Source organism: Corapipo altera, unplaced genomic scaffold, assembly GCF_003945725.1.
Source record: "Corapipo altera isolate COAL_440 unplaced genomic scaffold, ASM394572v1 50, whole genome shotgun sequence".
NCBI classification, from domain to species: Eukaryota; Metazoa; Chordata; class Aves; order Passeriformes; family Pipridae; genus Corapipo; species Corapipo altera.
The window spans coordinates 5257093-5282596 of record NW_020884889.1 but is presented as its reverse complement, the minus strand read 5'-3'; the positions used below and the strand labels follow the sequence as shown (position 1 = coordinate 5282596).

Here is a 25504-nt window from a genome sequence, read left to right as displayed (position 1 = left end):
TATTTACATTTTCTTCCTTGTACTTTGAACATATCTGAAGTTACTCCTTATTTTCTTAATGTGTAAGCCTTCCCTGAGACAAATGCACCAAGTAGAACCAGTCAGGGGTGCAGATCTGGTGCCAAGGAGACATGATTTACGTTACATGCAAATCTACTTTGGCAGCACATGAGCTTTCCTTTCATCCAAATGGCTTAAAGCAAATGAAAACTGGCCTCAGCATGGATATACTGCCCTGGAAAGAAACCCAAATGGGTGTAGTCTGAGAGTGGTATCTGAGACAGCTGTGCCTCATTTGTAGTTTCACTGGCAGGGTTTTGAATGGAGCAGAATGTAAACCTCTCAGGAACACTATTTTCCAGTACCTAATGCAGTGCTCTGACATCCTCACAGCCAGGTGAAAGCATCTCCTCTGCCAGATCAAGGGGCAGAACAAGTGTCAACCCAGCAAACTGAGGCAAGGATGCCCCGAAGGCAGCTCTCGCAATGATGTTCCTCAGTCACTGTTGCAATTATGTCAGATTAACAGTGATTTACAGCTAGGCTGGCACCCAGAGCCACAGAGCAGGAGGGCAACCCCAAAGCTGCACTGCACAAACACCTGCCATAAAACCATAGCCATGGGGAAGGACGAGGATGCAGACACTTGGGTGAGTATCAGACTGTAATAGCTGCTCCTGACCTACAGCAGTGTAAAGGAGAGGGATGAAGTACAGTTGCCCTGTAGAAAATACACAGATCAGTTTTGGTGACAGAAGTTGAGTAATGGTTGCAGCACTGCTTTTGTTGTTTGTTTGTTTGTTTGTTTGTTTAACACCACAGGACTGATATGTCTCCTGTGAGACCATCATCATCTCTTAGCAACTGTCCCTGGTTTTCTCTGCTGCATCCTCAGCAGGAATAGGTACACTAGGTGCCCACCACTGCTCCAGTGAGGCTGTACTGGGTGAGGCACACATTGGCTCTCTGGACTGTAAAACATGTCTGGAAGGTTTGGGAATATGATTCCAATGGCAATTGTAGAGATGCCTAATGATACAGCTCAGCTGCTTGCTTTGGCACATTTCACAGAAGTGGTTTCCACCAGCTCTGCTGAAGGAAAATCATCCTCTCCTATTCCTCCTCCTGTTACCAACACTGCTGATGGTTAAGCTTAGATTTTCAGCTTGCACTTTTGCCCCTTGAGGTATAAGATACCAGTCAAGTACTTCACTAAGGTCCTCACCCTTCACAGTTCTCCCTCAGTTCTTCTGTGTCATAAGCCCTGTATACCACAGGCACCGATTCTAGACATGCATCTAAAAATTTATGCCTGTCCAGTATCAAAACACATGATTACACAGCTAATTTTCAGTAATAGTAACCATAAACAGGAGGAAAGAAGGGAACTAACGTAGAAATTGCGTAGTGACAGATCAAGACAACTCCAGCTGCTAAGGTTACCCAGAGGTGAATGTTGACACAAGCCCACAGGTACTCAGCAAGGAGATGGCCAGAGACAAGATGTAATGAGGTGGTCTCAGGGGAGCCGACTCATTTCAGATTGTTGTGTCCAACCTTATCTAGGGCAGCACTGCTGCCTCCCAGCTATGAATGTTCGAGTGTTTATGAAAACCTGACAAGGTATCTGCAAGATATTTAATGCAAAATACTGTGGGGGGCAAAGTTGTTAATGCTTGCGTTGGTCGAGGAAATAGCTGAGAATTGCGCTGGCAAAACTACTGAGCCCTGAGGAAAAGGGACTATTCTAGCTATAAAGTCGTTTTTCATTCTAGGCTAATGATAATCCAAGGACGTTAGTATTGCACACATTAGTAGTTAAAGCTGCGTCAATTTAGACCAGAAAAGCTGTTTGGGTATAGCAATAATTAACTATTAAATCCAAAAAGGTCACTTGTCCATCCCTGAAGCACTCTACCGAGATCTCTCAGGAATGTGGTATGTTAAAAAGCAAACTCAGGGCTACCAGTGGACTTGAGTGGAGATGCAAGACCCTCACTCTTTCTTGCAGCAGAGCAATCCAGGAGGAATTTTTCTAAAGGAATTGAGTATACAACATAAAGAAGAGCAAAAAATTCAGGCATTCTGTCTCTTCTGGACAGAAATTGAACTGATAATTGTATTCTGCTGCAATAAACTAAGCAACCAGATGTTTCAGATAATTAGTATTAGAGTCAAATTTTTCTAGCAGCTGTTTTCCTTGTGAAAGACAAGCAGTTTATCAGCCTGGACAAACTCTTCCAACAGGATGTCTAAGACATGATCAAGACAAAAAATGCTATTTGCATATATTATATGTATATATATATATATATATATATATATATATTCAAAGCTTTAAGGCATAGACTTGAATATTGGTAACTGCAGTAGCATGTGCAGAGGTTTCCTTCTGCCTCCAGAGATACACTTGATGAGTTACATGAGTTTTCACAGCTTTGCTGCCTCTAGCATCTAACCTAGAGCAGGTAAAAGTTGACTGGAAAGACCAGCATGCCCCAAAAATGTAGGCTGTTATCTTTTTTAGGGAATTTTAAGACTTCCCCTACTATAACTCTGTATGCTGAAGTATTTAAGAGACACCACTCTATTTTCACCTACTTAAAAGTCTGTGAGCTTGTCCATCCAGTTTATAACACGCTACAGCATCCACCTGGAGCAAAGCATCTGTCTAGCCATGTTAATTGAATTAATCTGCAAATCTACCCATCTAGAGACCTTGCTACCTTCCTAACTTCAGGACTTTTATAGCAGAAGTCCCTAAATAAACATTTTAGGAAGGAGATGAGCAGTTCTAATGTCTAAAAAGATTTCCAAAAAATGAGCCTTTTTTGTGTTTCTTTGGTGGAAGAACCAGTTTTCCCTGGATGGAAAACAAACACCCTATGAACTAGCAGAAACCAATATGGATGGAAGAGCCAGTTTTTCACGGCCTCATGCAAAAACCTTGGCATTTGAGGCCTCAGGTAGCTTCTAACGTGCATCTTGTGAAGCTTGCAATGTCTAAAGGACTGATCTGTATCTCATTAAAATGAAGACCACTCAGCTAGAAGCACCAGACTGTTCTCCCCAGTAATTGTTTGATAACGATGCCTCAGGCCATCAGTGTTAGAGACTGTGTCCCTGGGGTAGATGGGACTATTGACACCTGTTGATGTGGCCCAGACCATCTGGAAAAGCTGTGGCAAGCCAAAGTTCAGCATGGGAGAAAGGTGTTGGCAGCTGAGGAGCAAAGGGCAGCAACTGACCGTGCCAGGCCTTTCCCTTTTCTTTCTATAAATGGTTTGCAGTTCTGTGGGGCAATGTGCACCAGCTGATCTGGGTAAAGATTCATCAACCTGGGTGGAGACTCTGCTCAAGAGTAATTTTCAGCATTGTGTTTACTAAAGTTACTCCCATAAAACTAGGCCAAAATAAAAAGCCCCCAAGCGATGAGAGTATTTTGGGAGGAGAAACCTCAAGAAGAGTGTAGGAAGGAAAAAAAAAGGGCTCATTTGAAATATCAGTTCTCTTGACTTCCTGGTGATGACTGGTTTATGCCTTGAAAAATTAGAATGTTCTTAAGTTCCATTTTCACAGGTATCTTCTGAGGTGTTTAGGAGTTTCAAACAACCACTGCCTCAGCCATGTTTGAAAAGAAATTTAGGATCCAAATCATGACTTATTTCTGAGAAATGTAACCTGCATTTCCACAGAAAACTGTTCCTCTCAAAGGCCTTGAGCATCTTAGTACTAAATGGATCATTATGGATTTAAACTTACATAAAACTGGAAGGTTAATAACATAAGGAAGTCAGGTGGCAGCCTCCAGTGTGGATCCAGAAACAAACTGGAAAAGTGCACTCAAGGAGTGAAATAGATCAGGTTTTGCTATTGTGCCAGCAAGGAATGCGATCTGTAATAGTAGAAGCGAAGATTAGTGGTTTTTAACAGAAGATATCTCTTGAAATTAGAACTCGAGGTAGGGGTGACCACAAAGGGCACCACTGGAAGGGCTGGGACACGAAGGACAGGCAGGGTGGCCCACGTGGCAGCGGCAACGCGACGCACGACACCTTCTGCCGGTCCTTTTAAATGACCACTTAATTTTTGCAGGGCCTCCCTTCCCCTTTGCAAAAGGACACCTACAACTGTATGAAATTAGGGCGCCTGGGGCAGGGGGGTGGGTGACACCTGGAAGGAGGTGCCGGAGAGACCAACGCGGGGGCTCAACCTGCGTGAAGAACCTCCGTTCCCATCGCCGCGCGGGAGCATCCCCGCTCCCTCCGCTCGCGGCTGCGGGTCCGGAGGGCACTCGGGGCCGGGGGGGAGATCGCTGCGGCCGCTTCCCCCGCGGTGACAAGAACCAGCGGATCCCGGGACGGAGCCGCCCCGCCCGCCGTCGCGGAGCCTCCGCCAGCCCGATCCACATCCACATCCCCATCCCCGCGCGTTCCCCGCCCCTCGCCGGCGGGGGCGCGGATCCGGCCTGCGCGGGGCCGGCGGAGAGAGGGAGCGCGGCCGGGCGAGGGGAGGAGAGAAGCGAGGAGGAGGCGGCGGCGGAGGCGGCGGCGAGCTGGCCATGGCAGCAGCAGCCCGCGGGCGGAGAGGCAGCCGCCGCGGGCTGCCGCTGTGATTGGCACCCCGAGGAGGAGGAGGAAGAGGAGGAAGGCGCGGAGCAGCCGCGGGGCCCGCCATCCCGCGGCGGCGGAGCGGCGGCGCCCGGGAGGATGCCGGGGAAGCGGGGCTCGGCGGGCGGCGGCGGCACCGAGCTCCCGGGGGCCGGCGCGCCGCGGCAGCGCAGGCGGCGGAGGAAGGTCTCCTGCTTCTCCAGCATCCAGCTCTTCCTCGTGTCCGAGTGCGCCCTGATGCTGGCCCAGGGCACGGTGGGAGCCTACCTGGTGAGTGCGGCCGGCCCGCAGCCCCCCGCCCCGGCGGGGCTGAGCCGCGGGCGGGGGTGCGCGGCGGAGCGCGGGGGAAGTTTGGCCGGGGCGGCTCGGCGGGGCAGCCCCCCAGCCCGGAGGGGTCACGGCAGCTCGGCGTTTGGCTGCTGAAATGACTCAGCAGTGCCCAGGGGTCACCCACCCGCTGCCTCCCAACTTCTGCGGCCGGTCCCCGGGACTCCCGAGCGCCCGGAGCGCGGCGGGCGGGCTGGCACCGCTGCGGGCTCCCCGGCCGGCCGGTCCGGTGCCAGCCTTCCTGCTTCACAGGGAATAAATACCAAGAAATTCTAGCGGGGCATTTACTTCATGCCTCCCGCCTTAGCGGGTTTTGCTCATCCTCTCAAGTGATGCAGCGGTGCTGAGCGCAGCAGCCCCGCCAGTCCCGGTGTTGGGTACAGAACAGCCAAAATAAGACTTCAGTGCTAAATCTGCATAGTGAGATGTGGTGTCAGAGACAGAAGTATAGTAGAAGAGTTGGGAAGATGTCCATACGGCTGTGCTTGTGCCTTGGAGCATACAGCCTGTGGAAATGTTCTGCTTCCAGCAGATGTAAGTGTATAGTTGATTTAAATTTCTCAAAATAGATTGCTGGATTTGAGAATTATAGTTTCCATGGAAAAGAAATATATGCATAATCTCTGAGGCTTTTTGAGGCCATACACATAATATATTCTACAGTAAGTGTAACATCTCTGCATTCGGTACTTGCATTCAGTATTTAGCATTGCTCCTCTCACATGCTCAAACTACTTATGCAAATTTGTACTGAACGTGATCTATAATTTTTCAAGGTATGTGACTAAACTAACCATGGTTAATATTCCCCATTAATATGAAATGGAAATTAGAATTCATCTCCATGTAATAAAACATAAGTTTAGTTTGGAACATATTAGTAATTCCAAAGGAAACTACATCAAATCTGATGAGATAAATTTAGCAGTTCTATACCCTACATGAGTATAGGTGGGTATAACTTAATTTGTAGGAGCCTGACAGGAACATGCCTCTTTTATGTGAGTAATACCTTAGTAAGTAAATACATTGTTTCTAATGAGCTGCTTGCAAAATGAGCTGTCAGTGTGAATGAGTGTGGGGTAATCCTTCCTGAAAGTAATAGCCAGGGAAGAGCCCACGGGTGATGTCACCCAGTGGGCACCAGTGTGCTGGAAATGTATGGATCTGCTAGAGGACTGTATGTTGGCACACTTCACTACAGTGTCTGATCAGCAGCAATAGTCCCTAGTGTGGCATTTTCCTCAAACTCCTTTGCATTGCTCTCTTCTCACCGGTTTAGCACTTCTTTTCCTGTTTTCCCCAACTCTTGGTGCGTGCTTTGTACCAGAGTAGAGCACTCGCTCCCTCTCACTCCTTTGGAGTGTTTCACACACCCCAGCCCCACAGGCTGGAAATGACCACTGCCATCACGATTCCTGTACCCTCCCTCCTCCGAGGGATGAAACTCAACTGAGGTGCTGCTGTCTCTACTCTCAGCCCTTCTCCATGTCTGTATCCTGAGTGGCATGACAGCAATGCCCCATGGCCAGCCAGATCCACAGGCAGTAACAGACAACTGGTCAGTGGAGGGGAGGGAAGAAGAAAAACAAATTAAAAACAATCCCCAGCATGCATAAGCAGTGGCCCAGCTGCACTGGGCAAGTGTTCCTCTGTTCTCTGTATAATTTATCTGCCATCATTGCAAATATCGTGCAGCTCTTCATACAATGAACAGATGTAAATGTGGAATTATCTTTGGAGGGTACATGTGTGCTTTAAGCGAGCCTGGCCAATGCTGTGCTTACAGGTGCTGCAGGGGAGTGAGAGCAGGAGCAGGAAAGATGCTCGGTGGAAGGTGTGGAGGACATAATCGTTTTTGCAGATGGAGTGTCCCATGAGGCCAAGTGCTGTTCTCAGGTGCTGTCATGGGGTGAAATCAGTGGAGGCACTGCAGAGTTGTTCAGGTGTAACTGCAGGTGAATATTCATTTACTCAGGCTCCTGGGATGAGTGGGGATTGGCTGTGGTCTGCCAGGCTGCTCTCCAAGGGACAAATTAGCGGGCGAGACAAAGCGGAGAGCAAACAGACAGACAGACAAATAGGGAGATGCTGTGTAGGACAGGCACAGTGTGTAGTTCTCGGCAATTGAATAAACTACTAATTTTAGCCTGTCGGCAGTGAGGGAGTACTGTATTCATACTTCTGCTTTCCTTGGCCACAGTTGTGACTTTCCCTAGTTATTTGTAACTCAGGAAGAGAAACCTTTTTTTGCCTTATACGGCGACAAGTTGGTTTCCTCAGTTATTGTCTGCTTTGTTCTGCACAGGGAGACCATGAGGGCAAAAACTCAGCTTGTTAAGAAAACAAGGCAGAGGCTTGGCTTCTCAGGAGTGATTGAAGAGCTCAGTTTGGATTGGGCTTGGCTTTCATGTCAGTACATTTAGAAGTGGATGTTGCTATTTCTTTTTAGAGACGTAAAAAACCTTCCTTTTTCTGTGTTCACTGTACAATAAACCCGCAGCGCCCACTTGAATGTATGTACAAAGTATACATTCATTCATTATGTGGTTTTGAAGCAAAGATCATTCACTTTTATTCGTTCATAAAACATTGTGCTTGCCAACAGGGCTTTATAAATAATAAATGCTGATAAAAATCTATATAAAGTCCAATTCTTTTCCCACAGAACTCAGCAGTGAAAATACCCCAGGACGCCAACAGTGGATGTCTGTGGTGAAGTGGTACAGTGTCTCTGAGGTTCTTCATGTGAAGTTTTAGGGAGTATTTGATCAATGTCACGTTCCAAAATATTTGTCTATTATTATTCTTGCTGTTTGCAAAATGCACATGTTCCAAAATTACTTGGTGTCATATCCTGCATAGTTTATGCAAATACAAGCCTGTGCTGCTGCCACCTTAATTTCTGGGGCTGCTGAATACACCCTATTATTTGCATATTCTTGTAAGGTTTTGTGTATGCATTTATTTGGCTTCATCTAATTACTTCTGCGCGCTTTTGGAAACTTGAATTTCCCAGCAACTGCAGTGGCAGTGGGGAAACTGCTGCTTGTAGTCTGCAGGCATTCCTGCTGCAGAAGTTACTCAGGGTTTTGGCAGCAACTTTTTAAAGCCCAGCTGATTTCCCCCCGTGGTTGCTCTCCCGCAGCGCTGGGCAGTGGATTAAAGATCTGAGTGTTGTTGGTGCAGATGGCACCAGGAGGGAAAGGCTGGAACCTCCGCTCTCCAGCCGGAGCCTTGTGCCTTTCGGGTGAATGCAGCAGTGTGATCAGTCATGCTGGCCGTGCGGCGATGAGGATTTTGATAAGGCTGATTCACATACCTTGGCAACACTCCCTCCCTGTCCTTCCCCCCCCGGCATGAATTCCTATGTGCACTATATTTTGGAATATTTTCACTGGTAATAACGTTCCAAGTGCTCCTGACGGTTTATCACTGAGGCATTTCATCACCCTGCCAGTCAAATCTTTTGCCTGGCCAGTGGTGAAATCATTGCTTGAGCAGAAGGCGAAGAGCTCTCGTTTGACAGCCACAGTTTGTGGAGCAGGAGCACAGTTTAATTTCCCTCCCTAGCCTTTAGCCTTGACTCGCTCCGGTTCAAACTGACCTACTTGCAAGCATCCAACATCTGCCAAAGTCATGGGCTCCTTTAGATAAAGGGCATGCATATGGGAAGTGTGTTGAGAACCAGTTCTGTGGTGTGCTCTGCGGAGCTGTTTTTACAGAGCTTTACTGAGCTGTCTCTGTTTGCTGCAGCTTTGAATGCAGCTATTCATGTGTTTTATCAAGTGATAGAGGATGACTGGCCTGAGCATGGGATGGAAAGGAAAATAATTGGTCCGTCCCAAGGAGGGTGCATTGGTGTTTGCGTGGGAATGAATGCCAAATTGTTTCTTGTTTTGCTGAATGAAAACTTTTGAGCCACACTTAACTTCCCAGGGAGAGGTTTGCCTGTGCAGCAGTGTTTCACTGCAGCCTGCAAAAGCCCTCTTAACATGTCTGCAGTAAAATAGTGCTGTGTGAGTCCAGGTGAGAGTGTGTATGAGAGACAAGCTCCTTCTGTGCAATTTTATTGCCACTGGGGTTTGGGATATTAATGAAAATCTTGACATTCCATCTTCAAGGAAAAAAAAAGTATGAAAGATAAATACAGAAGTTGATCATCAAAGGGTTCCTGGTGGAACAAACAGAAATAGGGGTCCTGTGTGATGAACACCAGGGAACTGAGGGGTTAAGAGCAGAATTTGGCTCTTGGATTTTTTAAGTTGTATTGGTGCTCAAGCCCTTCCCTTCCTATGTTAAATTTGACAAATGCAAATACTGTGTTCCTGTTGTATAGACCTGGTCAAACACTCTTTGAAGTCAGTGGTGAGGTCTGTGTGGAGGATGTCCTTAAAGACAGTTTTTGGAAATACTGCAGTGCTTCAGAGCTTTCTGTTGTGCTTGGTGCTGCAAAATAGAATTTTCCCCTGAGTTTTCACAGTCTGAGTTGAGTGGGTGAGAGAAGTGTCATAGGTGGGGAAACTGAGGCAGAGATTAAGAGCTTGATTCTGTTGCTGAAGCTAATGATAAAGCTTTTGCTTGGTTGACAGCAGCAGAGCCTGAATGGCTTAGGCATGGGCAGACTTAACTGCAAGAGCAGTTTTTTCCATTTAATTTATTATTGTTTTTAATAAAGTGTTTGTTTTCCTAAAATAAGAATCAGCTTTAAAATACTGCTGTCTTTTTTCTTCTCACCATTCTCAGCAGTGCTGAGTAATAAATTAGCTGTAATGTTCATAATTTATTTGTCACTGAGGTATTTATGGGGCAAAAAAACCCCATGGAGTGAAAATAAATGTTTTAGTGTGGATGAAGATTGCCAAGCATTGGCTGGTTATTGCTTATCGTTCATTTTCCCTTAATATATCTATACTGGCAATGTTATTTCTGGAAAGTTGTTTCTAGTATGCCTTTCCCATTAGAGAATATTGTCTATTCTGCAGCTGAGTTGCACAGAAAGTTATTCTAAACTTGCTCTTTTGACTACATTCATATTTCTTTTCTAGGAAGCCTTCTGATGTTTTTTCGGTCTCTGACTGCAGGGTGGAGAAGGAACTCGAGCCAGCTCTGGGTTCTGATGCCTTCAGACTCCTGTGGGGCCTGGGTTGGGAGTGTGGCATGGACATATTAACATAAAAACTTTTTTATAAGTTAGTAGAAACAAATTCCAGTCCAGGTATAGGTTGTATCTCTGAGTGTCAAGAAAACTTGTGAGTAACTGGAATTTATTTATACTTTGGTTTAAAGGGTTTTTTTTATCTACTACTAATAGATGAAATGGTGTAGAGATAACATGTTTATCTCTTATGCTATATACTGTGTGCAATTTGCAGCTTACAATCTGATGTCTTTTTGGTTAAAGGCATTTAAGGGCAAAATGCACTTGATGTCTAAGCGTGGACTCACTGATTTTAGTGTTTGAATTTTTTATTATTTTTAGCAGAACGTTTGGCAGTTCTTCCTTTTCTGTAAGGGCCAAGTGATATTTGTAAGCCTTGAAAGAAAGAGCGGCCTGTTAGAAATGTTATGATCTGTCGTAAAACCAATGTCTCATTTCTTTTGGCCAGCCTTCACTTCCAAAATCCCTTTAGCACTTGCAGGGTGCCTCTGAGAAAGCCAGCTCTCTGGGTTTTAATGGCCTGCAGTATTCCTGCAGCTGAGGTTTAAAGGGATCTTGAATTAGAGCAGAGAACACATTGGACTGAAGGGCTGTCTTGTTCTTGCTTAGGAGCTTCATGCAGTGTGACTCTTTAAGTGGTCATGTAGCCCCTGTCCCACAGAGGGCTTAGTGGACCTGTGATCCCTCCCCTTCTCTGCAAGGGAGAGCAGATATTCCCTGTTTCCCAGAAAGGGATGTCTCTCAGGTTTCACAGACTTTCTTTTCCCTTCCTTTCAGGATATTGCAAAGGACCAAAAGCCAGCTTCTGTCCTGCTACAGCAGTGTAAATTTATTGCTTCAAAAGAGTTATTCTGCAATTCATCAAAATGAATTTGTCCTCTGTGTATAATAATCCCTACTTGTAGACTCCTTGGTCTCCAGCTATTCCTTCACAGTATTAAGATCAAACAATGGCATACTATTTAGTCGGTGAGGTTGCAGCTTGGCTCAATTAGTATAGCTTTGTCTTTTGATCAACACCAGATGAAGCTACAAGTGATATATTTTAAGCATCATCCAAGGAAGTTTAAATAAACGTGATAGTACGTTGTGTCGTAACTCGTTTAAGTGCTGCAGTGAAGTTTGGAAGACTTAATTTTTCCTAATGCATAGAAAAGTGGGCCACTGATTTTGATTTACAAGGTTTCGTTATAGCTCTGCAGCAAAAAACCAGGACTAGAACCCCAAGAGTCCCTTCTCCAGGTCACCTTGGAACAACCACTAGACTCTCTGTCTCTTTGTAGATACGCACTGCAAACCAAGTAGCATTGCCTGCTCCACTGAGAAGAGATTTCACACTGCCACGTTCCATACACCATCAATATGACCAATAGCGATCACAGGCTGTTCAGGGAGTTCCTGGGGTGTCTGGCACTTCTTCCCATCAGTGCTGAGAGGGCTCTGCCCTGTTATGGGAAGCAGTGTTTAGTCCTTACAGGGATGGTCCCTGCATCAAGATGCTTCAGTTTGAGTGGATGGATCAAAGGAACCGTTCCTTTTTCCCAGATTTTAAGTGGGGATGCAGTTCTAATTATATAGAGGTGAAGATCTACAGCACAGGTCTGGGTCTGCCCCTCCTCACTTAGCAAATCTAGGAAACACATCGGAACTAAACCCAGATTTTCTAAGCTCTCCAGTTAGCACTTTCTTTTCTTCCCCCAGCTATATTCCGGATGTGATGAGCTTCTGCATTTTGCTACATGAATATTCCTTGCTGAAGTGAGGCAGGCAGCTCCCTCCTGCTGTTGCAGAGTGCCCGTTGTATTAAAGATCTTTTACTGAACTTGTATTGCAGCAGTGCCCGGACACAGTCAGTAATTTTAGATGACTGTTTGCAGCATAAAAGCAAAATATTTATTTCAGGTTTGCTTGAATATTTATTGTCATTGTTATTTTAAATAAGAAAAGCAATTTGCTTTGGTTTTTGTGTTTCCTCTCTGTTGCCTCTTGCTTCATAGTAGCCTTTCTCCTCACCAAGCAGCCAGCTCATTTCCCTGTATTTTTTTAATGTCTTTTTGGTGTCTGCAGGATGATTTTTGCATGTTTGCAAGCCCAGTGACTTTTAGATAAGTGGTTGTGAGGGCCAATGTGGAAGCAAAGAAGTTGTTATTCCATGCTACATCTGTTTCCTGTGCAAGGATTGCTGGAATTGTCTTAATTTTAATATTGAAGTGTCCTTTTAAAACACTTGCCATGCTGTTTACCTGTAGTTCATAATGCCTTAGTTTACTGAAAGTGGAAAGACTTAAAATTCAGTTTTATGGTGAAGTTTTGCAATATGACAGTGAAGTTTTTGTCAGAACCTGGATAATTCAGTTGTATTGAGGTCTTCATGACTCACCCAGTTTCTGAAGCAATTATGGCAGATTTGCTTTCAAGTGTTTTTTGGTGCTTTGATGTTTGCATCTGAATCCAACATTTTCTTTAGTTGTTTTTATAAAAAGGCAACTACAAACTCTGGCATAAAGAAACTGAAAGGAAGCTTGGCTGTTGAGAAGAGGTGTGGGTGTGGAAGAATACATAAACCTTTCAGAAATGTTTCACTTGTCACTTTTAAAGATGTGTAGTGGTATATTTGTGGTATTTATTTATTTTTTTGTCCCTCACTTAAAGGTTTTTGGCTGAATTGAAATCAGCATTGGGTTTGGGTCAATGTAGAAGAAACAGCCTTGAAGTGTATGTTGTATATGAGTATTTTAGGGTGATATGTAACATTTTAATACCTGAAGAATTGCATGAAACAACATGGAATTGCTTTACAGTTGAGGTGACAAGTAGTGGTGTTCCCTGCATTCCTAAAACAGAGGAATTATTCTATGAATTTATGTAAGAGGAAAAATAAGTACTTTTCCTGGAGTCTTCTTAGAACCTGTTTTAGATGGAGCTCTGCATGCTCTTAGCTGGCAGGGAGCATGTACCTTCAAAACAGGATGGCCAGAGGATAGCAGTGATGGATGTGTTTGCCACAGCAGGACAGAGTTCTGAATTTTCTGTAGTTTCAGATTTATTTCATCGCTTTAATTCTCCAAAGGAATAACAGGGAGTGAGAAACCACCGTAACTTCATAGGTTTGCAACCTGTTGTGTTAAACAATGAATGGTATTTGTTTTCTCTGGTAGAACTTCAACAGGAAAAGCTGCAGAGAAGGTTGTTTGGAGTTCTTGTTTTTATTTCTGAAAAGGAGGATGTGAAATAATTGCTACCTCTTTCCACTTCTCAGCTTCATGTGAACATAGAGCAGAGAGTTGCTTGGGAGTATTATGTTGCTGGAGTGTGGACAAACCTCACACTTTGGCTTGGAGGGAATCTCTGGGAGGCTGCAGGAGGACTGGCATGTGCCTTTCTTGGGACAGTAGCTGGGCAAGTCCCCTGCACCTCTGAAAAATACCAGGCCTGTGTGTACATATGTGCGTGCCTACACTGAGAAATGTCAAGCGAGAAGAGGGGAAGCATTTGGAGCTTTCTCAAAGAGAAGCTAAAATACTGACTGAAAGAAAATGATTTTGAAAAACATGAAGGAGAAATGTCCCCAGTGGTGTCCTGCTGCTTGTTGTGCCGTGCTCATGACTTTCATCTGCTGGAAACATGCTTCTCTTCCTGACATGATCTGAGTGTTGCATGATGTATTGAGATGCCAAATTAGGGGTTGATCGTTTTTTTTCCCTGGAATTGGGAAACAACAGAAAATACCAGTATGTAACTAGGTTTTGATTTTTAAAGAGGAATAACTTGTGATTAGACTTTAAGTTTTTCAGTCCTACAGCTTGCTTCTCCTTGTCTCTCTGAGCTGCAGGAAGAGCTGTAATTGTCATCGTTTAGTATACCTATATTCTCCAAGTTATTCTTCAAGCTTTAACTCTTCTTCTAAAGACTATCCACCTTGCTTGGGGAGGTGTGGTGGGTTAACCTAGGTCTGCATCCAGATGCCCACCCAGCTGCTTTCTCACTCCCTCCTCAACAGGGTGGGTGCAGAAAATGAGGTGAAAAAGCTTGTGGGTTGAGATAAAGACTAGCGATTACTGTCAGGGGTAAAACAGACTTGACCGAGGAAAATGAATTTTTATTGCCAGTTAGAATAGATTTGGATGTTTAAAACAAAGCCAAAAATTAAAACACCACCTTCTCCACATCCCACCCCTTTTTCTTAGGCTCCCTGAGAGTATGTCTCTATTGGATCCTCACTGTGCTCTGCTGGGAGAGCATCCACCCTCACCATGACCTAAAGTAAATCATTAATCATGGAGCACTGACATGCTCTTTGCAGAAACGTCAGCTGGCATTGGTTAAATAGTTTTCCCTGTGCTTGGGTCCTGTCTGCACTTCATGATCAGTCACTGGTTTTTGTGGTGTCCCATTGCACAGCAAGGTTCAGCCCAAGGAGAAACATGTGTCTGTGTGACTCAAACATGGTGGTATTTTCTGTCCCGCATGCATTGTCTTTAAAATTTGATTTTTGTGGTAATTAACCTCCCCCATAGCCTGTGCCAAGTGCTGTGGCTTGTGATGGACAGAGAAAGCGTTGGACGTATGTGCCCTTTATGGGAAATAGTGGGCAGCATTTTTAGGGCTTACCAGCAAAAGAAAACTGTGTTTTTTGTGTTTGTCTTGTCCAACGTACAGAGCTGAGAGCTCTTAATTACAATGGGCCTTTCAGGCTCTGCATGAGATGCACACTTTGTTTCCTGCTGCCTATGTCTAGTTATAATGCAGGTCCTTATGTCTGAAGTCAGTGCAGCTGCTGGCTGAGGAACAGGAGCTTCAGCTGAAGGGATGCCTTGTCTAGGGGTGCTTGTTTGCGAAGGGTGGTGATGACAGTTTGGATGTTCCTGTAGATGGTCTCATCCAAGGTTCTCAGTGCAGTGAATTCCCACTGAGCTCAGTTGTGTTCCTGCAGGAATCTGCTGTGTCTTATGTTCTCCAGCTTTGATCCAAAGAGCGGTTCTTTGGCTTTAAGTTTGTATTTTTGTTATCACAAGATGATGCCAAAACCATGTGGCTGCTTGAGCCCTTAGGTCACAGTGCTATGATGGTAGTCTGAGTTGGGTTTTGTTTTCTGTTCTCTGTCTGCAATCTGGGATATTTAATACTATTAAAAATTGTAAATCAGGGGAGCTGCTTTGGGTTACTGGAAAGCTTTCTCATAGTCTTTGGGATTGAAACCTGCCAACTTCAGAGAACTCAAGAGCAAAGGCTGAAAGTATTCAAGTATTCCATGGAGCTAGATATCTGTTCACTTCCATGAGTTAATTTGCTCAACGGAGGCCACTTCTGCATTGACAAATCACTCTGAATGAATGGATTCCAAAATCAGCTTGGGAGTTATTTGATGGCTATTGAAGTTAAGCCACACTAGCAAACCATGTGCTAGAGGCACAGCTTTGTGATTTTGCTGTGTCATTTGGCACAACTACACCAGCTTTCTCAGGTGCTGGCCCTGTACAGAAGTTCAGTGTTTTCCATGGATTATGATGCATCAAGGTTGATGTGTGCACTTAATCTCAGTTCTCACTCTTTCTTACCAAGAAGACAAAAGTTCCAAACTTATTGCTCTTTCTTGTGGAAGCATTTGAGGCTTATGGTGTAGCCTCTTGTAGCTGAGATGGCATTTATTGATTTGAATCATTCAGCTTAATTCAATGCTGGACAAGCTTTTTGCCAGATTTTTTTTTTTCTTATTTAAATAGATCCCTAATGAATTACTGTACTTGTATATAATGACTCATGGGAAATACTGGATGCAGCCTCTAGAATGAGTTCTGTGTGTTTTCAAATTGCAAACTTTTGAAGTATATCTCTGAACAGTGCTCAAGGTCTCTTGTTAATAGACTGCATCTTTTGTATTTTGTGGGCAGGTATCCAGTGAGCAATGGATTAGCAGGGTAATCTGGATGCAAAGTTCTCTCTGGGATTCGGTGTAAGGTCGTATGGTCTCATGTCTGGAAGATTCTTCCCCGACTCTCCTGTAATGTTCCAGCTCAATACTTCTGTGTCCCCGTCTTCAAAATTACTTGCTTTGAGAAGGCATTACATTTTGGGGGAGTAGTTGGCCAAAATGAACAAAAACGTTCTGCAAATGGCTTGTGGCAAAGTGTGATCTTCTGGTTTAACTCACCAGGCCTTTTGACATGAATGGAGTGTGTCTGGTTACTCCAGTACTTGTACTTAAGTACTGATGTTACTGTCGAACTTGATCAAATCTTTATGGAATTGTGTTAGGCATCACACTGAGGCTTTAAGGTATGGAATCCTTGAGAGATACACAGATATTTGCTACACTGGAAGTGCAATTGAAGCTAAAAAGACCTTTGCTTTCTCCTTTATTTGCCCCCTATGGTGCACAGTGTATAGATTCAGACACTTCCAATTTGATTCTCAGCATCCTGATTGTGCTCAGAACTCTTGGTATCCAGACAGCGTCACAAAATATTAAGTTCATGGAGTGTTTCCAGGAGTCTGTGTCACTGTGTATTTCCCTGACCTCTCCCTTGCCCCTGCTGCTCAAGCAAGTGAGAGATGAAATGCTGGGGGAAGAGCAATTTGATTCCTCTGAGCCAACACTGACGAGGCAGGTTCTGTTGATGGTGGCATCTTGGCAGGAACAGAGGAACTTTCCTGCCACATGTGGGTAATGTTTCTAAGCCAAGCTCTTACTTTGCAGTTGGCTGTCCAGACCTGTCATGTCCAAACTGGCTCCCTTTATCAGTCAAGACTAATATTTGTGCCCAGAGAAATCTAGTTTTATTTGCATTTGGACACAGCGACAAGTGGCAGATTTGGGAGAGGATGGTTTAGCCCATGGGGTAATGCTTGCTGGTTGAGGAACAACTACTATTTGTATTTTCTGGTGAAGATGCAGATCAGGTTCATTTCCTGGCTTTGTTGTGGACATCTCCAGGCCTTCTTTGGGCTTTTTCTCCCTATCAGCAAAGTGCTAGCTGTGGTATTGTCTGGTTCCATGGCATCCTGTGGTCTAGGATTATGAGCACTGAGCTGCTCCAGTGATGGTAACTGGAATGAAAGAGATACCTAGGCTTGGACCCTGAACCAGATCTCTATCAGTTATCATAATAAGCTGAGCTAAATTAATTAATGGGATGGTAATTTTGTGTTATCCTAGCTGTGATTATGCTTCCTATGATGCAGCCTCATTGACAGCTGAATGGTATCCCTTCTTCCTTCACATCTGCCTCAAACCTCAGGGTTGAAAAATTTAGCCCTTTGCTGTTTGAGGCTTCACTGGAAAAGACTCCTTGGGATTGCTTCACCTGCTCTTTGGTAGTGATGGATTTTAAAAGAGCCTAAGGGTGTTATTTTTAAAGATGCTTTCTGAGCAATACTCTCATTGACAGAAGTGACTTATTTTAAGTGTCTCTTTGTAAATGGCAGTCTTGTTCCAAAGCCACTAAAGTGCTTTTGAAAAATCTCCTTCCCTATTACTGACTGCAGTGGACTGCTTTAGTGGTGTCTAGCTTCCTTTAAAGCAGGGCAAAATCAGAGTCTTAAATGTTGTGTGCCTGGCTAATAAACTGTATTGTAATTAGTACCTTGGGGAGGCAGGAACTAGGGAAAAACCAAGTATAAAGAGAATTAACTTCATGTAGAAGCTGTCTGCAAAGGATGAGTGAAGAACTGGAAGGAGATGAAAAAACGGAATTTTAAATGGCTGCGGAGGTTGAGAGAAACCAGATTGGGAAAAGTACAAGGAGAGAAGAGAGAGTGCTCATGTTGGTTGCAGTAACCATTGATTGGCAAATGCCTCTGACTTTGTGTTGAACATTGACTGCAAAACCATTCCCATTCTGCAATGCCTGAATGCTGGATTCCTCCCAGAATTTGATGTGCCCCTGCTATAGGAGCAGTGGAACCCGTATGGGAACCCCTCTCCTGTTGTGCTTTTGCTCACGTCAGACTCTGGTAGGTAAGCGGAAGAGGTGGGGACTTCTGTTTTCCTTGCATGTGCTTATTGAAGTTTTGCAGGGTCTGGTGATTCTGCAGTGAATAGATTTAAGATCACCTTCAAGCCCTGACTTGTTTGTTTGCACCATGGCCCCCCCCACCCCGTGCTCACCTCCCAGCCTGCCCCGTTCCTTAGTGGGATGTTTGGCAGCAGCCAGCACGCGGCTCCTGTTCGTACCCTTGGCTTTGCACAGAGATGATGTGAAAGGAGAAATGAGTTGTTTGTGAACAGCTTTGTAGGAGGGTGTTACTTAGCAAATAAGCAGGATGACACGGACAGCTCTTGTGTGGGCTGCAGAGTGTGAGGTGGGACTAAGCAAAGCAGCACGTGTGGCTTTGGGATAAGCTTGGGGTGTTGCTAGTTAGGTGCTAGAGACCCCAATTCCACCTGTAGAGGTTTACAGTAATTTGGTATTTCTTTTATGAGTTGTTACAAAGTGCTGTGGACTGCCAGTACAGTGTGGCCATTTTGTTGGTTCCCTTTTAAATGGCTTCCTTCCTCCCAAGGTTTACTAAATTAAAGCATTTCATATAGTAGTTGAGGAGAAAAGCCTCAAACTCTTCCCTAAGCCGAGTTTCCATTTGCTTTAGCCAGGCATCCTTGCTGTTGGGTAGGGAGTGGAGTAGGAGAGATATCAGCAGAGCCAGAGCAGATGAAGAGAAAAGTAGTAGGACTTGTCAGAAAACCTCCTCTCTCAGTATATAGCCTTTATATAATCACCCTTGTCCTCCAACCGTGAAAACTGAATTCAGCTTCCTTCAAAGCATTTATTAATGCTGCCTCAGAGTGTCCTGCCTTTGTCACTTCTGCCCTGGTTCATGCCTGGCAGCTGGGAATGCTTCTGCAACCAGCTCCACAGGCCTTGCTTCTTCATCTGCATTCTGGCATAATTTGGATGCAAACCTTAGCCCCGAGTTCAGATCTTGATTGTAAATTAAGACAACCTGTCATGCAAAGGGCTTCATGTTTTCTCATCAGGCTTGTATTATGGTTTCTTCTGTGGTAAGTCACTCTGTTTATAGTAGAAAGCCTTCTCTGCAGGCATGGAAGTGTTGAGTTAGGAAGTGTTTTATTAGATAAACAAGCAAACTTGCATTCAGTTGTGGAGGTGGAGAAGTGAGGGTGTTGCAATGTGACAGCTTGGGATCCCGCCTCTCCAGTGGTAGTACTTAGTCCATATGATAGTATATATATCCATATGATAGTATTTTTCCTGTTAAGTGTCTTCCAGAGACATGAGTTTCATTTCCTCCACTTCACTGGAATCCAGTGTGATGGTGCCCAGTTTGCAGAGTACTGGACCCGTGTGTGAATTTTGCTGCCAGTTTTGTATATGGCCAAGAGTACTGCAGGAGCCTATGTTTGAATTACACACAGTTTAAATTCCTCTTCATCTGGCTTTGTACAGCTACTTGCTGGCCACGGGAAAAAAACGAGATCCATCTCTGAACATGTCAGCGATGCTCCAGCAGCTTTCCCTGGGCTGTTTACTTTGACAGAGCTGAGTGGCTGCCCCTGCTCACCAACCCCGGCTGCTGAGCACTTATTCCACATGGAATTCTTCATCCTCCAGGTTTGAAATGTGCCGGCAGCACCGTTCTGTGCTATGGTTTTCAAAGCACACAAACACTCAGCTAACAGGGTTGAGGGTTGTACTTCTTTGCATGCTTATGCGTTACTTGGCTGCCAGTGAAAATGACATAACATTTAAAAATAAGTAAGGATTCAAACATCCACTGGCTTCATTGTTTGTGTGCTACTCAAGAAAAGTGTAGGCTAGAAATGGATTCTGGCACTGGGTGTTTTTATGTAGATACCTTGTCAGAGACTAAAATGTCACCTGCCTTCACACAGTGAGGTAGATGTTGAACAGGAGACTCGGAGGCAGAAAGCTTGCGTGGACACCAAGTCTGCAGATGTGATTATATCGCTGTAGGTTGGGACTTCAAAAGGTTAAAAAAAATGTAGATTTTGGCCATGGTGTGTATCTTTCAAAGCAACAGAAAAAGCCTTTCAGGTTGTTCTAGGCAGTTCAGTGTGGCCTGGTGCTCTGTACTTGGATCTGCTTTGAGCTGTTGGTGACTCACGCTGACTTTCTGTGATGAATGTGAGGGGGTAGCTGCAAATGACACCCCAGTGATCTTTTTGTTCACACCCCTCTAAATGGGGCAGTGCTCATTCTCTTCCTCAGAGCAGCCGGGAAAGGGGGTCAGTCCACTGGGAAAGGGGGTCAGTCCACTGTGTCCCGTGCATGATCCTTAGGAAGCAAATGAGGAAGGTATTGATAGTCCCACTGCTGTTTGCTGCAATGAGTGCCTGGATGAGAGGTTAGGTTTTTATGTAGCATAGTTGGTCAGTATGGATCCCAGTTTCACTAGAGTAGTGGAAAAAACACATTTAACTTTCAGAGGCATGTGACATTTTTCTGTTTTAAGCTATTTTGAAGCAAACTGTGGCTTTGCATTGATGTATCAGCTCCTGACCGAACAGGATATCTTCTATGGGTGTTGAGTACTCTTTGCTTTGTTTGCAACGTGCAGCAGCATGTGGCATTGCTGTGTTTGTGGCATAGCTGTGAAATCCTGCAAAGGGTTGCCTAAGTGCACTTGATTTGTGCCCTGCGTTGGCTGAGGGCCAGTGGCACAGGATGCTGTGGCTCCCAAAATGTGGGGAGGAGATGCACAGTGGTTTGCAAGAGGTGGCAGAAAAGTTTTCTGTGCAATGCTGGAGAGAAGAGGTTGCCAGAAGTGTATGTTTTGCCTCAACTGGGAATGTGATGTGCTGTTTCTCTTGCTGCATGGTGCAAAACTCTTTCTTCTCAGGCCTCTGAAAATCCTAACTTTGAATGTGTGCTTAATTTGGACTGTGTCAGTAACCTCAGAGCTGGTCACTAGAATATAAAATTAATTTTTCACACCAGTGAGGCAGAGATGCGAGCTGCAAACTCCTCGTGGCAGCAGTACAGTAACTTGCAGATTTTTGAGTGCTGGCCTAGAAACAGCACAGGCACATGCAGCAACAGCCAAGTTAATAACACCCTACTTTCAGTAGTGGTTCAGCTGCAGCATCTATTATCCCTGTCATGTGAATGCAAATTTCTATGCAGAGATGATTTCCAGACCTTGAGCAGAGCCAGCTTGGGTGTGTTCGTATCACCACCCTTTTTTTTGCTTTTTGCTTTCCCTTATTCGTGTCCCCAAAGCCAGCACGGGTGTTGGCACCTGCGGTGAGAGCAAATTTTAAGTTTCCACTGACTTTACTGGACCAGGAATGTTGTTCAAAGAAACAATCAGCAGCCTGAGACAAGAGGTCCCTGGGGCTGGGCAAAGGACATTAAGCTTATTTCCCTGCTCCCCACCATCTGATGGGGCAGGAGTGGGCAAAATGCCAAGGAAACTGTCTGCATTTTAAAAAAGTGATCATCTCAATGCTGGAATTGCGGAGCAGAAAAACATCAGAGCAGAGGATCAGCATCGTTCCCTTGGGCTTGAAACCAGAGCCTGGTGGCTGTGCTGTCAGCTGAGAGGGTGGGTGGGAAGGAGAACGGAGCCCATGGGTACCAGCTCTATGGGGAGGAGAGTTTGCCTCCAGCTACAAGATGCCATTTGCTCTGTCCCACGTGGCTGCTGGAAGAGAGGAGGAGGTGACATCTGAAGAAGTGGGTGGAGATGTGTGGAAGCAGTGGTGTTGTTTCTGGCATGGTCACTTTGGCTCTTCAAGGAATCTTGTGTTTCCTGGCTCCGTAATGGAGGCAGTGGGAGATGGTTTGCGTTTGTTTTCCTTTGGGAACATAGTTGCCAGGCAATTATTTTACACCCTGTAGCAGTACAGACATGTCTCTTCAAGTCCAGTCTATTACCACATAACTGAGAAAATGTATTTTACATTAAAAAGAAGCCTTTTAAAATAGCCCTTCAGGCATAAAGTCAATGTGTTTTCTATATATAACCCTGTATTATTAATACAATGAACTTATCTGTAGACTCTGTGGGTGAATATGACTTGATCATTGGAGATACGAACAATATGATATTCATTTTCAATGCATTGTGTCTCTGTCTCCATAATGGTGCTCCCGGCCTTCAGTTCCTTTTTTTAGTGATAAAGTGGAGCAATAGTGTGAAACAGGTCTGTGGATTGTATTTTTGCTGAGCATTAATATAAAATAAACAGCCTATAGAGAAAACAAATTTACCTTGGTTCAGAAATGCCAAGATCTGTAGATTTGGGACAGACAGGAATGATGAATGTGAGCATGTATTATTGAAATAAGTCCAGAATGGCATGGTATAAGCTTCTGTAGATTTAGTTACAGGATGTACAATATAAGTTGCTTTGGCTGGAAAATTTTAAGGTGGTGATTGATTTCTTTTTTTTTTCCATTTTGATGTGGGTCATTTATCACTGTGTGTGTTATGTGAGATATTTTCCTTTCTCAATCATTGAAGAGTGTTTTAGGGTGGTGATAGGAGCCCCCTTTAGCCCAGACCTTTTTGAAGTTAGTCTCTGAAGTCATCTGATACAAATGCATGTGTGCAGCCTGCTGTGGCTTGGTAAGAAGAGGAGACAGTGCAATCATGGTATAAGTTTTAATTACCTCTTGTTATTGTATGTTACAGTGTGTTCACATAAAGGCAGAAGGCTGACTTACATGATCTTTCTAGATCCCCAGCCTGCTTTCTGCATGAAAAAGGTGTGCAGGTACCCAAACCAGTTTAGTTTGTGGTGGTCCAGTTGACTGCTCTGGTGTAGAACTAACCTGGAGGGAGGAGCATGAACTCATGCAGTAACAACAGCTTCACAGTCCTGCTGATGTCTCTGATGCCATAGCTAAATCTAGTGGAGCTGCTCTTAAAAATTGGGTGGGAGATGTCTGGAGTGGGTGAAATGGGAATCATGGAAAAAGGCAGCGAGGCTGGCAGGACTGAGGGGTGTACAGTGCTGCAGGTGAAGTACTTGCTGGTCAGAGCCCCACGAACCTGCAGGACAGACATAAGGACCTAAAGGTATCAGGGTACAGCTGTCTTTAGCACAGGTGCATTCCCATAGGAAGCCGTAGCTTCAGTGCTGGCCCCATTATCGTGGGTTCTGGCATTTGGCATGATTCCAAGGCTGGCCCTGCCTCTGTCCTTGTGCCTGCTGTGGACTTGTCTGGTCCCATGGGTGGTTTCACACCGCTGACTTCTTGGGCTCAGACCACATGTCTCTGCCGTATCTTGTCTGCATGAGTTCTGCTGGATGTTGTACTGGCTTCCTGGTACCGTTTTGATCTTAGGTTAGAAGCTTTTTTAAACTAAATATCCTCTCAATCAATTCTTTCCATCTGTGGCAAAACAGCTGTGTAGGTTGACAGGAGCTGGGAAACAGCAGCTTCACAGCTAATAACATGTGCTCCCGGTGTTTCCCACTGCGTTGTAGCAGGAGGTTGTCCATCTGAAGCCGCTGTGCTGCCACACCACTCCATTCCCTGCATCCCTGCTATTAAATCAGCATCCACAAGGGCTGTGCTCTTGAATGATCAACCTGGTCTCAGCACCCAGGGACTCTATATAATCCTTACAGCCTTTTCACATGACGTCAGTATGTTACAGGGACCTGTGTCTTTTGCAACATTTTATGTAACTCTCGATAAACAGAGTTGGTGTTTGGGAGCAGTGATGGCTGATCTGCTGGGGAGCAGGCTCATGAAAGGAAATATGGGCAGTACAGTGCTCTTTTATTTCACGGTTACAAGGGCACCAGGAGCATCCCACATGGAAACTGAAGGTATTTAGTCAGGTTCTACCTCATATGCAGGAAGTCCTATCAGGATGGGGCATAGAGGGTGAGAGAATGATGCTAGCCATGGGCAAGTGCTCATTTTGAATAAATGCAGGTAACATCTCTGCTGTGCTAATGCTGATTTTGTAGTTGGTCTTTGTAAGGTCAGAGCCAATGTCATAGTAGAAATTTGGGCTGTGCTCCCTGGGCTGCAGCCACCCTGAATGTAATGCGGTTGTGTTCCTGTTGTTCTCTGGATAAAAATCTGCATGTTGACAGTTTATTATTTCCCAGCCCTATTTTTATTTTGGGATTTAGGTGTTGGTTTTTTTTTCCCCCACTGTGACTCGTCAGTGTTTTGAGGCTACTCTCCTGATGCTGGTCTCAGCACTTTGTACTTAGATGCTCTTTCTCTCTGGATACTCAAGGATGGTATGATGGATTTGTTCTTTCACCATACCCTCCTGCTCCTCATAACCCACTTGGTAAAGGAAGAGCTGGTACCACTGGGTAGAAGTGCTGCAGTCAGAAGGAGCAAACTGGGAAATGCAGTGTGGTCTGGCCAAAAGATTAAGGACAACTCCCAGCTTTTATCAGGAGGGTTGGAGTTTGCTTTGTGTTGTCATCCTCCGCCTCCTCCTTTTATTTCAGGCTCTTCACCAAAGTAAAGCAAGAAAGTGCTAGGGGATGGTGAGACTCTTTTCCCCTATTTTGAGTGGTTTAGGTTTTGTAAAAAGGAAAGAACTACTGATGTCCCACTGAAATAACAACAGAATGAGAATTGGGACTCTGGTTTTAGTTCCCAGGTTTGTCACCAATTTACTGTCTCTGTCACTGTGAATTGCCCTTAAAAATGGTGCAGTATTTTTATCTGGAATCCAGCTGTCCAGAATCTGACCCTTCTGAGGCCTGGCACCTACGTGTTTCTAAACACTATCCCACTTTCTGGCCGCTTATATATATGTATGGTAAAAGCCTAAAATTTGGCAGCCAGGTCGAAATGTGGGAGACATCCAAAGCTAGTTAATACCAGTTGGCCTTGGGAAATCACTTCTGTTGGCTTTCAGTCTTCCAGCCTAAATTATTCCATCAGAAATTAATTTTGTTTACTGTACTTGTCTCATTAATAGTTGGCTCTCTACCTCAGTTTACACAGCTGTAATGAGTACTCATGAGTTTCCTATCTAGGTACAGCTCAGAAATGAGCACCACAGACATGATTTTGCATGGTCAGAGTTACATATTCATCTTGGAGAGATTCCCCATTCTGCCAAAATTGGTGTTCATGGGACCCTAGCTATAGCTGAGTTCCTCTAGGGATGTACTGGAGGCAGTAGCATAAAGGAGGGTTCCTCTTGGCAGGGCTTTGCATTGCTTAAAGTTTGGTGTTTGCTGTGTGCTGTTCAGGCCAGAAGTCCCACCAGTCTGACTGCACCACCATTAGATCATACCTTGCAGTAAAAGCAGTCCTGTGTTTTGGGTGATAAATCCTTACCCACAGCAAAGGGTCTGGAACTGGATGATCTTTAAGGTCCCTTTCAAACCAGATCATTCTGTGGGCCTGGTGGGACTGCCTGAGGCAGTAGGATGTTGTGTGTATCCCTCCTCCTTGGTGTGCCTTGCTTTGAAAATACCAACCCAGTGTTTTCT

At 44.8% G+C, this 25504-nt stretch overlaps 1 protein-coding gene across 1 annotated transcript in view; it reads left to right on the top strand.

Moving 5' to 3' along the window:
• Positions 1 to 4608: 4608 nt before the first annotated feature.
• The window catches only part of SLCO3A1 (solute carrier organic anion transporter family member 3A1), a 137111-nt gene continuing 116215 nt past the window's right edge, over positions 4609 to 25504 (top strand). Inside the window, exon 1 of the mRNA XM_027644494.1 lies at positions 4609 to 4880. Within this exon, the coding sequence (XP_027500295.1) occupies positions 4710 to 4880 (171 nt within the window). The 5' untranslated portion in view covers positions 4609 to 4709. The remainder of the gene's footprint in view (positions 4881 to 25504) is intronic.